The sequence below is a fragment of the Sceloporus occidentalis genome, unplaced genomic scaffold, assembly GCF_023333645.1.
Source record: "Sceloporus occidentalis isolate IW3139 unplaced genomic scaffold, rSceOcc1.0.p SCAF_3, whole genome shotgun sequence".
Classification (NCBI taxonomy): Eukaryota; Metazoa; Chordata; class Lepidosauria; order Squamata; family Phrynosomatidae; genus Sceloporus; species Sceloporus occidentalis.
The window spans coordinates 126,816,664-126,834,304 of NW_028316983.1; the positions used below are offsets into that span (position 1 = coordinate 126,816,664).

Genomic DNA, 17,641 nt, shown 5'->3' on the forward strand with positions numbered 1-17,641 from the left:
GGCCATTAGTGGCCATTTAGTGGCCTGTACTGGCCCTTCCAGAGGAACATGGTAGGATGTTCCCTGCTGCACCTCCACAATTTTTTTAAAATGATGTTTGCTTCCAAACACCTTTTAGGAACTGTGGGAGTCATTTTTGACATGTTTTCAAACCCCATTCCATTTTGGGACCAGGAGAGACCTTTTTTACAACAGGAAATGAACCAGAAGTGAGCTGTTTTAAATACAGTGGGCCCACAGTATCCGTGGGGGATCCGTTCCAGATGTCCCAGTGCATACCAAAATCCACAGATGCTCAAGTCCCATTGTCCTTAATGGTGTTATGAACTTGCAGCCGTGCCGCCATTAAAAACAACGGTACTGAAGTCTCCCTCTACCTTCCCTCCTCCCTCCCCCTTCCCTCCCTTCACCATCCTCCTTCCCTCCCTGCTTCCTTCCCCTTTCTCCTCCCATCCTTGGGTGCACGTGCACTGGAATTGGAAGATATAATTTTAAATGCTAACCAAATTGTTACTGTTAACTGCCATCAACTTCAACTTATGGTGACCCTATGAATGAACAGAACGGAGTCATAGAGGTTGGAAGAGACCACAAAGACCATCCAGTCCAATCCCCTGCAATACAGGAAGACACAATAAAAGCACAACTGACAAGTGGCCATCTAGACCATCTAAAAAACTTCAAAGGAGACTCCATCACACTCGAAAGGCAATGTATTCCACTGTCAAACAGCTTCTATCATCAGGATGCTTTTCCTAATATTTAGGTGGAATTGCTTTTCCTATAGTTTGAACTCATTGCCCCATCCTCTGGAGCAGCAGAAAACAGCTTGCTATACTATCCTCAATATGACACCACTTAAAATAAAAACATACAGTAAAGATTGTATCACTTTGAAACAAATTACAGGAAGAAAAAGATTATGGTACAATACAGCAAAGTGTACATAGCCTGATAAAAATAATTTGGAAATGTAAATTTTTAGCTACATAATTTACAGTTTTGAAAACAATATGAAAAGTAAATGTTGTTGGTTTGCTCAGCACTTCCTTTGATACTTAATCAGGTGGGCAGAATGGCAGCCAGGCTTTCCACTGAACATAGATGCCAAATCTCACAAGGATTTGCCTCGCAACATCCAATTTGACAGTGAAAAAGGAATTGATTTCATTTTGAATTACACCAAGGCGTAAGTATTGTGATGAGAGAGGAAATGCTTAAGTCCTTCCAAAGCAGCATTATTTCTACAGAATAGTCATAGTTAAAATGAGAATTTAACACTAGATTCTCAAATGGTGTAAAATCAGATGACGTGGTCATCTGTACCATAGATTTCCCAGCATCTAAGGTGTGGTACAGATGGCGCAAAAGCGCCATGCTTGCACCGTGCTAGGGTTACGGGACCGTGCAGCAACCGCACGGTCCCTAACCCTAGCATGTACTGGTGGCAGCATAAAGGCGGCAACCCGTATACACGCGTGCCGCCATTATGACATAATGGACGCATAGCCTCCGCACGTTGCGTCATGCCAGTTACATCAAGAATGTGCCATTGGCGCACTCAGACATAACTGGCGCAGCAGGAAAAGAACCCGCTTTTTGCGGGTTCTTTCCTGCGGAGGGAAGCCATGCAGTTTGGTGGCTGCAGCTTCCCTCCGCACGAAAAAAGGTCGCCACCTCTCTGGACCTTCAAGCAGGTATGTACCTGGCCTAAGTCAAGAATGTTGATTCTTATGGATCACATAGATATAGGGTTGAAAGTAATTACAAAAGCCATCTAGTTTACTCCATATCATACAAGAATGTACAACTATAACACTAACACTATACTATAACACTATAACACTGTTCAGCTGAAAAATGGGAATGTTTAATATTTGTAATAGAAAAGCTTCACACCAGCCCAGGTCTTAGGTACATGAAAAATCTGCGAAAGGAAACTAAAGTTCCAGAGAGGAATAGAAAGGCTTTTGAGATGTGTCACCTCTCTCCCCTCACACAATCTAGACCTTGGTTCAGTGAATGTCATTTTAATAGAGGATAATCAAGGATATAGGCCCTATACAGATGGGCTGAAAAGGCTGGCCTGTTATGTCCTAATGTTGGATGCCCTGACTCCACCCCAGGGCATCATGTTGCCGCGTGCCATTCCAGCTGGCGCGCGGAATCATGGTGCGCTACCAGCGCTGCATCCAGATGATGCAGTGCCAAAGGGGCACCATATATCCGTGCTGCTGCAGCTATGGCAACCTCCAAAAGCTGGATCGAGACCGTGGTGTGCTGTGGCCCAGATCCAGCCAGGAAAAGGGCAGCCTCCCACCACCCCTTAGGAGCAATCTGTAGAGCCCCTTACTTTGGATTTCAGCAAGTGCTTGCTTAATGCAGCACCCCAACTTCCTTTTAGATGAGCTACTGCTTTGTTCTCATAGTGGGCAATGTGGCTCTAGGAGAAGGGCTCCAATATGCCTTGTTATTGTCTTCTTTTGTTATAGTAATATTTTCATTTATATTATATTTCTGCTTCATTCATAGAACAATGCAAGGAATTCTGCAGGTTTGGCTGGGGAACAGGTGCCTGGGTTGGGTTGAATATGTCCCAGAAAGTCAGATTAATGTAGAAGAACGAGTTCAATATTGTTTTGAAAAACACTAATATACAGTAATTTCATTGGTGATTTCTAATTGCTAGAGATGAAATCTAATCCTCTTCCTTTAAAGCTGTGGCAAAGAATTTCAAGCTGAAGCCAAAAAAGGAGATGGATAGGAAAAATGAAAGTTGCAGGGTAATGGAAGACAATAAAGCTGCAATAATATTCATTAAGTGCTTTATATTCATTTTTTTAGAATGGAAAATCTCTGTGTTAATCGCTTCATGCATATGTTCCAGTCTTCCTGGAGTGACTTTGCAGATTTTGAAAAGATCTTTGTCAGAATAACCAATACAATTTCTGGTGAGTTTCTTTGCAGTTTGTGGATAATTCCATCAGAAAGCATCAATTATTTTCCACTATTTCAAAGCATTTGGTACAATCAAATCAGTCCAAAAACAGATGTACACAAAGTTGCAAAAACAAGACTGTTGGTTTTTGCTAGACTAAGTTGTGGAACCGCCCCTGAAGGAGTAGCCTGCAGCCACCTCTTTCTTTCCAAGATCAGGGCCGCAGCAAGCGCATGCTGTGCCACCGATCTGGCCTTTCCAGGGCACAATAGCCGCAGTGCCACAGATTTAAGGCTCTCTTTGGTATTGTGTTATGTAGCTACGTGATGCCATGCGCCGTGTGAAGCGTTATGCAGCATCACGCCACCATGGGAGCAGAGTCGGGGTGTGCTTCATATGGATGCCATGCCCCGACTCTACCCCTAGGCTGGCTTTAATGGCCAGCCTGCACAGCCCCCCCTAACTCATCTTCTGGAGGAACAGAAATTAGGCAAAATTGGGCAGAATTGGGCCTAGATACTCTGCTTACATTGGATGCCTAGATGCACTGGAAAAAGAGAATATGCATTCAGTGAAGAAGAGCAGCAGAAGCCAACGAGACAGCAAAGCAGAGTCAAGGAAGGTACCCTGTACTATGCAGTGGCATCAAATAAATAATGTTGCTATAATTGGAATTTGGGCAAGCTGTTTCTTTCTTTGGGTAATGAGTCTTCCATGGCCTGCCTGAACCAATGGGCTGCCTCTGGCTGCCATCTTTAATGTGTACACAGAAACAGTGAAACTGGATCAAATAATAAACCACATTTAAACCACAGTCTTTTGTGCCGTGAAAACTAGTCAGAATGCTCTCTTGCCATTCTAACTACTTAATGGAGATCCTGTTCAACCAGTCCTTGAGAGACCTCCTAGGTGATCTACTTTGAAAGAAAACTGAGTGGTGAAAGATTTAGATGGTTTCCTTCCTAGGGATCTTTCAGATGTCATTTTTTGTTTGTTTGTTTTAGCAGAGTGATGCGAATTACCTCACACATGCATTCCTGATTTGCTATTCATACTATGGAACTGCATCTATGCAAATCTCTGGAAGTTTGGTTGCTCACACATGCAGCACTCGACCATGGAGTCGACAGTGCAAATGTATTTGAAACACATTCCAGGCATGCCGAGTTTAATCTCGAATTATCCGGGGTCTATTTGCATCAGTTATTTACACTGCTAACGATGCAAATCTTTTTTTTAAACTTGGGAAAAAATCTGGTATTGATTATCCTGGGTTAAGTTGTGTTTTTTTGGGCAGCCCTCCCCTCAAAAAAACTAAATTTGGTGCATTCGGGATGCATGTGAACAACAGAAAATCAACACAGATTCATCCTGGATTATTTTCACTGTCTGAATAGGGCCCTAATGAAGGAATCAGGAGTATTTGTCACCCTCCCTGATTCTTCCAACACTGTTCGTCATGATGTTGTCCATTCATTTGAAGTGATATACTTTCTCAAGTTGATTCTGAAAAATTAGAAGGAGCAGCTTTACCTCTGTCATCTCTAACCAAATTATTGTTATGTTTCTCTGGATTTTCTGCTTCAGATCATCTGTAGAATTTATTTACATATCTATACAGGCGTGTTACCTTTTCCAATATGCTTTTCCAATAGACTGCCATCTGTAGTATTCAGTCTATTTGTGGATTACTCTTATCCAGCCACTAAAATAGATCTTGATATGACCCAGAGGATGTGGCATTCCTCCCTGTCATATGGCACATGATGAAAAGCTAAGTGGAATGTTTATAAAGGACACACATACACAGACACGCACATAATTTTCAGATACCAGATGATAGACCATTTAAGCCATTTCCCCAGTCACTGTTTCTGAGATAGTATAAACTCATATCTATGAATGTACAACTGACCATGTGAAGAGATAAGCTATGGTTCCAAGTAAGCAGTTGCTTCTCATTTTGCTCCAACTATCGTTTTGAGGCTCCCTCTACCCTTCTTGTTTTTCCTTTTTTAAACGACATGCACTTTGGAAAAGAGTAGCTAATTTTTTGACTAAAAACAACATTTAGCAGAATTTTCATTTGTTCCTTTAGAGTATGTGATGCAGCATTGGCAAGAAAATTTTATGTTTGGATACCAGTTTCTGAATGGGTGCAATCCTGTATTGATCCGAAAGTGCACAGAATTACCAAAGAAGTTTCCAGTGACTACAGAAATGGTAGAATGCAGTTTGGAGAGGAATCTTACTCTGGAAGAGGAAATAAAGGTACACCACCTTCAAATAGGCACCTATTTCGTTATTATTGCACTCTTCAGAAAGGTTTTTGGCTTTTCAGGAATTTTATTTAAAAGATAGGTTAAAATATTGGAAGAGAATTCCTTTTCTTTTCCTCGGAGAAAATAATGAACTTTTAAGTTGTTATAGAATCAGTTTCTTTTGTACAAATGCTAATAGAAAGCCTAATTCTAGAGTTGCAGCCTTATCTGCACCTGTAAGTAAATAAACCATAATGAGTACAGTCAGTTTTATTTCTGAGTACAGGTCAGTTTTGTGCCTATTTAAAGAAGGTTTGTCCATGGTCCCCACACGTTTTTTTCCAAACCATGATGAAATTTAAACTTTCAGCTGCATTTTGGACAACCCGAGCTGCTGTGCTGGCTGCTACACCAGAGCTATTGCATTTGTCAGTCTATTACCCAATCCCCTCTGCTGTGCAAAATCTTCCAGGGCTACAAATTCAAATTCATTTCCTTTAACGCCATCTCATGCTTTTAATAGTTCTCTGTCTCCATCCTAAAGGAAGCAGATTTCAAAGCAAATAAGGGACAGTAAATGCTGCAACCCCCACCCCTCATGATTCTAAAAAGGCAAACATCTTTATTAATTACACACATACGTTAGTTAGTATATTTATAAATGAAAATGAAATTGTTTGGATTTGTCGGTTGGAGCAGTGAACCTTTATTATTGTGTTGATATAACACAATGTAATACATTTTTCCAACACTGCCCTAACTCTATAGCATGTTTGATGTATTTGTACCTGAATATGACAAACCTAAAGTCCATCTCTGACAGAAACAAATTAAATGAAATTCCAAATTCCTGAAAATCATTCAGTTTTTCCCATAGAATAAAACATATGGACTAAGAGTATTTGGACACATTTGTTTCCATAATTTGTGTTTTTTGTTTTTCTTATTTTTGTGTGTGAGTAGAAGTCACATTCCTATGCTTATAATTCAAAATGGGGTTTTATGTTCAAATTTCATCACCCAAGCAAATAGCATAGATGCAGTTCAGTGCATAAAGTGCTAATCTTGGAAGGTTATCGCATGGGGGCAAAACCGTCCCCCGATGTGTTCTAACGAGCACGAGCACGGGCGCGCACGGAGCGTGATGGGAACCCGATGGGAACCAGAACGCTAGTTTACCGCACGGTGGAACGCCACCGCTGCCGCCGGCGTTCCCATTGGGTTCCCGATGTGTTCCAGGAGGCGCCATTTCTGGGAACGCTTTTGAAACTGTTCCCAGAAATGGCACCTCCTGGAACACATCGGGAACCCAATGGGAACGCCGGCAGCAGCGGTGGCGTTCCACCTTGCGGTAAACTAGCGTTCTGGTTCCCATCGGGTTCCCATCACGCTCCGTGCGCGCCCGCGCTCGTGCTCGTTAGAACACATCGGGGGACGGTTTTGCCCCCATGCGATAACCTTCAATGTCTGAGGAAGCTGAAGCACTGGTTCAGTTATGAAGCTTATTGGCTGACTTTGAGTCTTTGTCTCTAAGCCTACAGCTACTTTCAGAATCAATGCTGGAATAATATGTGGAGAATCCCATTTATGTTGTTCATGTGTTTGTGAAGGTATTTTTGTTGTTGTTAACTGCCTTTGAGTCGATCTCGACCCATGATGACTCTGTGGATGAGACATCTCCAAGACTTCCTGTTCTCCACTGCTCTGCTTAGTTCCTGCAAATTCATACCCATGACCTCCTTAATAGAGTCCATGCATCTAGCATGCAGTCTTCCTCTCTTTCTACTTCCTGTAGTCCTGGTGGCACAGTGGCAAAATGCCACCATTGCAACCACAATGTTGTGAGTTTAATCCCAGGGCTCCAAGGTTGACTCAGACTTTTGTAAATTGGTAAAATGAGCCCCCAACAGGTTGGGAGCAATTGGCTTGCAGATTGTAAACCACTTAGAGAGTGCTGAGTTCACTATTAAGCAGTATAGAAATGTAAATGCTATTGCTATTGCTACTTCCCTCCACCTTTCCCAGCATTATTGTTTTTTTCTGATGAGTCCTCTCTTCTCATGATATGTCCAAAATACAACAGTCTCAGTTTTGTCAGTTTGGCTTCTAGGGACATTTCTGGCTTGGTCTCCTCCAGGACTCATTTGAACCTGTATACCTTAAAGGTATACAAGAGATAAATATATTTTATCTATGATTTTAGAATAGAATGTTTCCCTGCCTGTGGCAGTGATAATCTTTGGGGACATTGTTCTAGACAATTTGCTAGAATACTTTTGGTTGTTGCCCAAGGTACAGTGGTCAGATTCAAGTTGAATTTCTAAATAGAGGGCTTCTTAGAAGTAGGAAAGAGGGGCTGCCTTCACTCACTGCGAAATAATAACAATGCTTGAAAACAGGAGAGGGCTAAGTCACTCTTGCTAAAATTCCTCAAGCTGGGGAAATGAGAGAGGGCTTTCTGAGAATGACAAAATGTGAGATGGCTCTGAGGCACTTCTAACGTAAAAATGGGCTGGCAGAAAGACAGGATTGGCCCCTTTCGAGTATTAAGTGCAGACCCAGACAGCAATGAGTACACTTCAGTAAGTAACTAATAATTAGACTGGCAATAAATCCTTTTCAGTATGTATTTATAATAGGCTTTTGACTCAAATTAATATTAAATAAGATACAAGCTAAATCAACAATATTATTTACAGGGAGAGCAAAATAAATCAAAAATAACAGGCAATATATGTTCACATTTCCTTTCCTACAGCAAGGGAACATTTTCATAGTGGATTATGAGCTTCTGGATGGTATTGAAGTCAATAAGAGAGATCCCTGCACAATACAATATTTGGCTGCTCCAATCTGCTTACTGTATAAGACTCTGGAGAACAAGATTGTTCCTATTGCAATCCAGGTAATCTGCATCTTACCTACTAAAATATTACCTCTGTCATTATTGAAAGAATAGTTAACAGTTTTTTATACTTTTCAGATAAACCAAGATCCAAAACCAGACAATCCTATTTTCCTCCCATCTGATGATAAGTATGATTGGTTATTGGCTAAGATTTGGGTTCGATCTTCTGATTTTCACATACATCAGACAGTTACCCATCTTCTCAGGACTCACTTAATTTCTGAAGTGTTTGCAGTGGCAATGTTTCGGCAGCTGCCTTCTGTCCATCCTCTGTACAAGGTAGGTCATTTTGGTGTCAGGATAATGTGGTTATTTTGCTTTTGCAAGGTCTGTCAATATTATGTTAATATTTTTGAAAATATACTAGTTTTCTAGTAAATTAATTGTTAATAAACCAAAAATGCACTGTAAACATTTAAGCTGGATGAGTCTTAACACAATTCAGCTATTATAACATGTGAAAATGCTACTTTTTATAAAATCAAGATATTTAACTACCTGCTGGGGATTGTAAGCAATTTTCAAGTTTGTGAGAAAATAAAGTTTGAGATCCACTTTTCACAGGATCAGTAGTACAGTGCCTGAAGCACGCTAATATTCCAGTCTCCACATAGCAAAGAAAGTATAGGGCTGAGACAGACGGCCCAAATGCAGCATAGCAGCAGCGATAGTAGGGTTCTGCACCGCGCAGCAACTGCACAGTCCAGAACCCTATGATGTGTGGATGGTGGCCTAATGGTGGCCTCCCATCCTCATGGAGGCTGCCATCTTGGTGTAAGCGATGCACAGCATCCGCACATTGCTACGAGTTGCTTACTTCATGAGTGCACCATTGGCACACTCGTGACGGAACTCGGGAGGCTCAAAAAGAACCCGGAAGAACTGGGTTCTTTTTACTGCAGAGGGGCGCTGTGTTGTTTGGCGGCTGCGGCATCCCTCCAGAGGTAAAATGGGCAAGTGCAGGCCGCTGTTTCAGGCGGTCTGTACTGCACCATAGATACATAGAGGTCACGTTGTTAGTAGATACTGAATAATTTTTAGCAAGGGTTTTGTATTCCATTCTTGCTCAAGATCCTCAAACATGGTGTAACATCTTAGCTGCAGGCAAGAGATTGATTGTTCAGATCCATTTTAGTCCATTTTTTAGCCCTTGTTATGAGACAATCAACAAACTGAAGTATAATGTAGACAAAGACAGAGGTGCTCTTGTCAGGCAAGAGGCAAATTGGGGAACAAGAATCAGTCTCTGTTGAATGAAGTTATAGTCCCCTTGCAGGCTGAAGTTTGCAATTTGCATCTACCCCTGAATGTAGTTGCTCATGCTTTGGCTGTGGTCTGGACTGTATTTTCATAGTTAAAGCCAGAACATCAATGGCACCTATTCATGAAGAAAAGAGATCAGGTCACAGTTACACATGTTTGGTACATTCTATGTAGGCTACTTTACATAAGGTTTCCTTTTAACTGCATTCATAAACTTCAGTTGTTCCAGAATGTTGCAACCAGGCATTGCTTGAGCCAGTTATGGGGGCACATTACTTTTTTGTTACTAATTATGAGTCACAGTTCAAAGTGCTGCTGATGACCTACATGACTTGGGATCAGGTTATTTTAAAGACCCTGTTCTCTTTGCCATTTTTGGTGGGTGTCACCAGTGTTTCTGTCATTGATCTATTCTGTGCTTTTCTTTTCTCTCCTGAATTTTCTGCTGCTGAGTAGGCCAAGTTATACTGGCATAGCCTGCTTGCCTAGCAGAACCAGAGGACTGCTGAATCTATAAACATTTTGTCCTACATTGAAGGCCCCGTATTGGTTGACAAATGCCCTAAAAGAAATGGTCAATCTGACCTCCAAATGTCTCACAAACATAATTGACTGCTTATCTATGAATATGGCCTTTTCCATAATGTGAGATGGTTTTGCTTTCAAGGATCTGGAAGGGATCACAGTATCTAAGTCCCAGATGTAAAGATGCATCTTCCAACAAGAGCAAAACCCAGCAAAACACTATTCTGTTTTTAGAACTTGAGCAGGGTTAGGTCTAGTTAATACTTGGGTGGAGAACCAGCAGAGTTTTCCAGGCAGGGCTCTGAAAGAATCCTGCCTAAAACTTGGAATGGAACCATCAATCAGAGTTGACAATTTGACTGACTATGCAGCAGCTTCCTATTTAAGTTGTGGCTTTGCTGAAGAGGGTAAGTGGCAGAAAGGAAGAAAAGGTAGCATGATGGCAAGTTCATTTTTATTTAGTTAGTTCATCTTTAGTTCAAGTGGCAATTGAGTTATGGCCTCATTGCATTTGAAGTTGGGATGTGATGGGCAGGACAGAGATGACCACAGGGATAATATGTGACACTAGCTTCCTCAAAACCTCTGTCTCTGGGGTGAGTGGTATGCATCCCTAAGATTTCTTTAAATGGCCTAAACTGGCAATGATGGTTCTACTTAAAGAAAAAGTACATTATGATCCAACAAGTTGGAATACCATTTGTATGCTGAATTATTTTTTTAACACTAGGAACACCTTTTTCTCATAATGTAATTTTGACATCTTGGCAATGTATGTCACATTGACTGGTAAAGAAATAGGCTTTGAACTTGTCTTCCTTGTCAGTAGAAGTAGTTTATTTAAAGGCATGGACCAACTGAAGTTCTGTACTGTATTGTTTGAAAGTAGTCTGTTTTTGGAACCAATCACATTATATTGAGAAAACTGTAAGGAATATTTAATCCTGAGCTGCTTTCTTTTCTGGATTACAGCTCCTTGTATCTCATGTACGGTTTACAATAGCCATCAACACCAAAGCCCGTGAACAGCTTATATGTGAATATGGCCTTTTTGATAAGGTGAGAGGATTTTGCTTTCTTCATAGATCTAGAAGCCCTACGGACAAGGAAGTGTCTTCTAACAGAAACAATCTTTCTCTTCCCCCCCAAAAAGAGGCAACAGCGCAGCTAAAAACAAAACAGGGCAGGGCAAAACAGTAATTAATCCCCAAAGTCCAAATGAAACAGAATACAAAGGTATTTTGTACCACCTTTGGGTATAACTGAGCAAAAGGAGTTGTAACATAAGCTTTTGTAGATTTGGTCTACTTCCTCAGAGGCATGGAGTAAACTGGTGCCCAGGAAAGACCTTTATAATCAGACTGTATAAATTGCCATAGAAATGCAAACTGTGGATATGGTGATGAGATGACAAGTTCAGCTTCATCAATGATCAGGAGGAAAAATGTTGCCTAAATCTCAAAGGTGATATAAGATTCCTTTGAATACTGATATTCCAGTCTAACATAGATATAGTAATAGCAATAGCAAGTACATTTCTATACCACTTATCAGTGCACTTAAGCACTCCCTAAGCAGTTTACAACGTGTAAGCTAATAATCTGGGTACTTGGGGATGCTTTGATTGAGATTTCCTGCATGGCAGGGGGTTGGACTGGATGGCCCTTGTGGTCTCTTCCAACTCTATGATTCTATGACCTCGGAAGGATCCAAGCCTGAGTCGAACTTGAGCCCTTTTGCTGGTATTGAACTCCCAACTTTATGGTTTGTGAGTGAGTGGCTGTAGTACAGGCATTTAACCACTGCGCCACTGCACTACCAACTGAAACAGAAGGTTTTAACTTATCAATCAGGGATAATTTTAAAACTTTCCTTTGAAGTCAGTTCTATAATATATTGTACTGCTGTTAGAAGAAAGACACTGTTCTTGGAGGCTCATTAAACCTGTCCATGAGATAAAATTGAAACCACAACCTTCTTAAAGCTGAATACTAAACTATATTGAATACTGAACTATAAATTAATTTCTGTAAAGCGGAATAGTATTCTGTTTTCAAATTCTCAAATCGGTCTTCCAGGAAGGAGCAAAACCACCATGAAGCAGCTCTTCTAATCCTGAAAGAAAGCCCCCCTCTGCCCCCATTACATAAAATGGTTCCAAAACACACTAAGAGATCCAAGATAATCAATAAGGTCATGCTCTCTCAGTCTCTTTCTTTGTGAAGATCTATCCATGTGGCTGAGACAGTCTCATGCATGCTTATTTGTATCTGTTCAGTGAAACATGTTGTCTAGGAATCATGTTTAGAATTGGAGCCTCAACTCTAACAAGGCAGAAACCAAATTGAAATAGAGCCAGAAAACTGCAGTCTTCAAAGTTTGCCTTGCAAGAAACTGGGTACCATTCTCTTCTGCATTTCAGCCCTCCCCCCAAAAAAAAGTCACATTAGAAACTTATTTTCTAGTTGAGAAGAATCACTTTCATTCTTATTTCTTTGGAGGATTGGTTTAACGGCTCTTAAGGGAGTCTAACCACTATTACGAGCATTTATTTGCACAACCATGAAATTGCCTTTGATTAATACTGTGTACCATTTTGGGGGGGCGCCAAAGGCAAATGCTACTGGAGGAGGCGGACATGTGCAGATGGTTCAGCGAGCAATGAAGCAAATCACCTACAGTTCCCTCTGCTTTCCTGAAGAAATCAGGGCACGACACATGGAAAGTTACGAAGATATTCCGTACTACTACTATCGAGATGATGGTCTCAAGGTGTGGGAAGCAATAAGGAGGTATGAGGCTTCCTGAAATAATGTCTGTTATATAGACTCTGGAGAGCAATAACAAAATGACAGAGGAGTTTATCAGACTGGAGAAATTTCTCTTAAATTCGAATGAAAAGAAAGTGGGGCCAGAACACATTCACTTAGAGTCGCTAGTTTAGCGCAATTACGTGAATACGCATTGCATTCGAACTGGCTTCCTGTTGCCCGAAAACAGCATGCCATTGCCCGAATTTGTGTGTGGCACTCTATCACGCAATAAAGTGAAACCACATGATTGTGTTCGGACTGACTTCCCATTGCCCGAATTTGCGTGTAGTGGGTTATCACGCAATAACATTAAACCCCATAATTGCATTCAGATTGTCATTGGATTATACTTCCAATTTCCCTTGTCTGATAAACTCCAGAGTCTTTGGAGAGTGGTTTGGTTGTGGCATTTCACTTCTAATAACATTTGGAGCATATTGTGGAAGTTGGGTTCATCCTTTATATAACAATCTCCTTTTGTATCTTTTTGCTCTTTTACTGTCAAAACCAGTGCCTCCCCAAGTTCAAGAATTTCAGGATTCAGTGGTAAACTCAGAAAACTATAGCTTTATACCAGAGACATTTATTCTCAGAAGTAAATAACAAGTGTTGTTGTTGTTGTTGTATGCCTTCAAGTTCTTTCCGACTTGGCAAGATTTGTTCATACGTTTGCCATTGCCTTTGCCTGAGGCTGAGAGCATGTGTCTTATCCAAGGTCACCCAGTGAATTTCATGGCCGAGTGGGGAATCAAACCCTGATCCTCCATAGCTGTAGTGCAACATTCAAACCACTACACCACACATACAATTTCAAATCATTGGTGGGCTATTTTCTCATTTGCTACAAAAACAACCTTGTTCCTCTTGTTTCACATGCCACCCCCTCCTTATTTCTTCTGCCTGCTTTCCCAGGGAAATAACTTTGGGTATACTTGAGCCAGGCATAACCCCCAGTTATTTCAGCACAAACGAATGTGATCAACAACCTCTCACAATAAACACCTCACTCCATATCCATATCATGACTAATAACTTGTTAAATTCCCTGCAAGGCCTACTCTAGTTAAGAACAGATCAGTTAGACCTGTTGCAATATGGCTGAAAAAGTGAGTAACTTGTTTGCAGCCTTTTCATTTATCTGTGCTAGTTCTTCACTTTTATTAAGAGCAAAGCATGAATGATGCAAAACCTTGTAAGCTTGCTCTTCCTCTTCTGTATTTCTCTCTGGGCCACTTCCCATTTTTGTTGCAGTTGCAGTTATCACAATTATGCTGATGTTGCAGCAGTGTTTCCTACATCTAGCTCACAAAGTGTGAACCACAGCAACTCATTTTGAAAGCTAAAAACCTAATTAATTGCCCTTAAAATAATTCCTAGAATGGGCTTTGGCTTAATTGTGTTTAACTTTGAATTTGATGGCTCCCATTGTATTTTTGCCTAGAGTGGAGTTGGTTGCATAATTTAAGAAGCACATAGAAATATAATAATATGGGCTGGCTCTTTTTATTTTATGTTTGTTGCAAGAAAAAAATTGCTATATATGGCATGTGCTATTCCATCATGAAGTGTCTTTGGGTCTCAACAAACTCTCCCAATAATTAATGAAAGTGATGGATAAGCTCATTGCTCCCAGAGTTGCAGAGTTGATACATATTATTTAAATATTTTCATCTGGCAAAATGTTTGTACTATATATGATCCAAAAAAAGAATTCAATCATTTTAGTGCATTTTATTGATATTGACCCAGTATTCTCACATAATTATATGATTCCCTTTGTCTCCGTCTCCCTCTCTCTCTGAATTCATTTTTTTTTACCTTTTAATTCCCATAGTCTAGAAATATGTGATAAATATTTTTTATCTGCTGCTTCACATCTCCAACAAATAACAGTAGCTTTCGAGTAGATTGTACTCAACATTTGCAGAATCTGAAATTCACAAAAGCTTTCTCTTGAATTCTGGCCCAATGTAATTCATTCCTTCCCCTTGCTAGTCTTTTTATTTTATATTTTTTCCAGTTTTTTGTGCAATTTAGGAGATCTCTAGCCTTAATTTAAGTTTTTTTAAAGGCAGAAATCATGGCTGCAGAACTCTGGAAATGCATGAAAAAGGTTTGTATATAAAAAAAACAACCTAAAATCATACACACGTTTCTCAGTATTTTGATTTGTTCTTTCCTGAAAAGTAATTTATATAATTCTTTACAGTCTCTCAAATAACTATATTTTCTGAATAACCGAGTAACAACTGTTGTGCCTCCAAATACTGAAACAGAGGTAATTGTCCATTATAAATTTTATGCCAAATTTGAGAATAAGTTTGCAAGACTGCGTCCTTAAAGAGAATTTGTAATATTGGTAATCCTGCTTTTCCCCATAGTATAATATTACCTATTTGTCTTTGATATACTTCTACACTGTAATCTGTTAATGTAGAAGGAGACTAATCTGGACTGAGTTTATTTTAAAAAGACAATTGATGTGGGGATCTTTCTAATTTCTTGTAAATCTTCTTTACTATGATTGTTTGTTGTTGTTAACTGCCCTCAAATCGACCTCGACTCATGGCGACCCTGCAGATGAGATAGATACCTCCAGGATTCCCTGTCCTCCACTGCCCATGGCTTCCCTGATCGAGTCTAACCATCTGGCATGTAGTCTTCCTCTCTTTCTACCACCCTCTACCTTTCCAGCATCGTAATCTTTTCTAATTAATCATGCCTCCTCATTATGCGTATGTGACTAAAGTACAACAGTCTCAATTTAGTCATCCTGCCTTCCAAAGAGAGTTCAGGCATGATCTGTTCTAGGACCCATTTGTTTGACTTCTTGGCTGCCCATGGGATCCTCAGCACTCTTCTCCAGCACCACATCTCATATGAATTGATTTTCTTCCTATCTTGTTTCTTAATTGTCCAGCTCTCACATCCATAAATGTTAATTGGGAGTGCAGTGGCTTGGAAAATCCTCTCTTTAGTGTTCAGAGTTATATCTTTGCACTTTAGGATCTTGTCAAGTTCTTTCATAGCTGCCCTTCCCGGTTCATCAGCATCTGAAGTGTTCTCTCTTGCTACCTCCACATAGTATTAGCTGCTTCATATTTTTCACTTTTTATTATCTCTTCTTTTTTATATATCTGTTTTGACACTTTTGGCTTCCTTGTGTTTTTGAGTACTCTTAACATGTTTTTGCATGCTTTCAGGAGTTCGGTTTCAAAGACATTTATAGAGAAATGTAAAGATTATGTACATGAATCTTCAGAAATAAACTCTCTCCCATTGGTGGATGCATGCAGAGTATACAGAGCGTGGGTAAAGAGCCTGTTATTGAATTCTGTCAGTATGGTCAAGGATTCACTAAAGACATTCATTTGTTCAGACTTTAGGCCCTACTTTGAGAACAGGCTTTTAAAGCCAGTAAAGGATAGGTTTTCATAGCTTCTCTGCACTAGTCCAGCATAGTTTGTGTTGTTCAGCACTCAAGTTTGCATGGGCAATCTACTATCCTTCTGCCCTCAGAGTCAATATTTGTTAGCCTTTGACTTTGGTGGCAGCAACTAGCTTGGCACCAACACCACCAGCATCTCATTGAACACTTTGAATGTTTGGAAGATGTTATGACTAATTATCACTTTGTACATATAAATGCTCTCTCTCTCTCTCTCTCTCTCTCTCACTCACTCACACACACACACACACACACACAGAGAGAGCAAGAGAGAGAGAGAGAGAGTTAATAGAGCAAAACACAGTTGATAGTGCAAGTCATAGATGACCATAGACATTTTGCTAACTTCCCTTGCTGTTTCCTACAGCTTTGTGACAGATGTTATCAACATCTATTATGAGAGTGAAGAGAGAGTGTGTGAAGATGTGGAGCTCCAGGCCTTTGTGAAGGACGTTTATATCTATGGGATGAGAGGCAACAAGGCTTCAGGTGAGGTTGAACTAGATCATCTGTCCTGCAATGCTGCCCAGTGTGTAAATTATAGTTTCCCCCTTTAACACCAAGTGGGTCAATTGGCCTTAGAGAGACAGAAAAAATTCTGGCTAATAACTCCCTTCTTTTCCTGAAAGGAAAGGAATTATGGAAGAAAACTGAAATAGATGGAATATTGTACAAGACTTCCCAGAACTTTAGGCATTTAGTTAACTATAAATAACAAATACTGATAACTGTCATACATCAAAGTGTATTAATGAAAACACTGAACAGACATTAATATTTAATCATGTACCGTATATATGTTCTGAATCGTTGTATTAAAAGAGGTATAAGATTTTCAATAATCAATTAGCTTCTCTCAATCTCTCTAAAATGTTTGTTGTTAACTGCTATCAAGTCAACTTTGACATATGGAGACCCTATGAATGAGTGACCTCGAAGTCCCCATGTCATCAGCAGCCCTGCACAGGTCTTGCAAACTCAGGGCTGTGGCTTCCTTGATTGAGTTGATCCATCTGAAGCCAAGTATATTACTTCTCACATTCAGCTGCTATCATACTATTTAACTGGGAAATGTTCAGTATTCTAAAGATGATAATGTTCCTCGCCCCATTCTTCTCCCAATTAATTTTTTAAAAAATTATTAATTGATTTTTGATACAGTACTAAGCCAATACAATACCAAAGGACAAATACAAAAACATAAACAAAATAAAACAAACTTTAAAAGAAAAAGGGAAAGAAAAAGGAAAGAGAGAAAAAAGGAAGAAACCTGTTAAACCCAAAATTAACACAAATGAAAATGCGTTCATTCAGTCACCCATTAACCCTCCACCCTGTGAAATGTATTGCTTCCCATTCTTCTGTCTTGCAGTTTTATATACATTTGTCTACCTAAAAGACAAAGAAATGAAGAGACAGAAAGAGAAGATTAAAGAAAGTAAAATAAGATTTTCCCCCTTCACTCTCTATTTGTTCCCCCCTCCT

At 40.0% G+C, this 17,641-nt stretch overlaps 2 protein-coding genes across 2 annotated transcripts in view; one reads left to right on the forward strand and one right to left on the reverse strand.

The window, feature by feature from the left end:
• Positions 1 to 17,641, forward strand: part of LOC149316734 (polyunsaturated fatty acid 5-lipoxygenase-like) — a 43,693-nt gene that overhangs the window by 18,709 nt on the left and 7,343 nt on the right. Inside the window, exons 4-11 of the mRNA XM_089516134.1 lie at positions 1,067 to 1,189; positions 2,845 to 2,951; positions 5,037 to 5,209; positions 7,958 to 8,104; positions 8,183 to 8,386; positions 10,868 to 10,954; positions 12,509 to 12,687; positions 16,524 to 16,645. Coding sequence (XP_089372260.1) covers positions 1,067 to 1,189; positions 2,845 to 2,951; positions 5,037 to 5,209; positions 7,958 to 8,104; positions 8,183 to 8,386; positions 10,868 to 10,954; positions 12,509 to 12,687; positions 16,524 to 16,645 — 1,142 coding nt within the window. The remainder of the gene's footprint in view (positions 1 to 1,066; positions 1,190 to 2,844; positions 2,952 to 5,036; positions 5,210 to 7,957; positions 8,105 to 8,182; positions 8,387 to 10,867; positions 10,955 to 12,508; positions 12,688 to 16,523; positions 16,646 to 17,641) is intronic.
• Positions 8,369 to 17,641, reverse strand: part of LOC149316735 (uncharacterized) — a 63,146-nt gene continuing 53,873 nt past the window's right edge. The window contains exon 11 of the mRNA XM_089516138.1: positions 8,369 to 9,485. Within this exon, the coding sequence (XP_089372264.1) occupies positions 9,367 to 9,485 (119 nt within the window). The 3' untranslated portion in view covers positions 8,369 to 9,366. The remainder of the gene's footprint in view (positions 9,486 to 17,641) is intronic.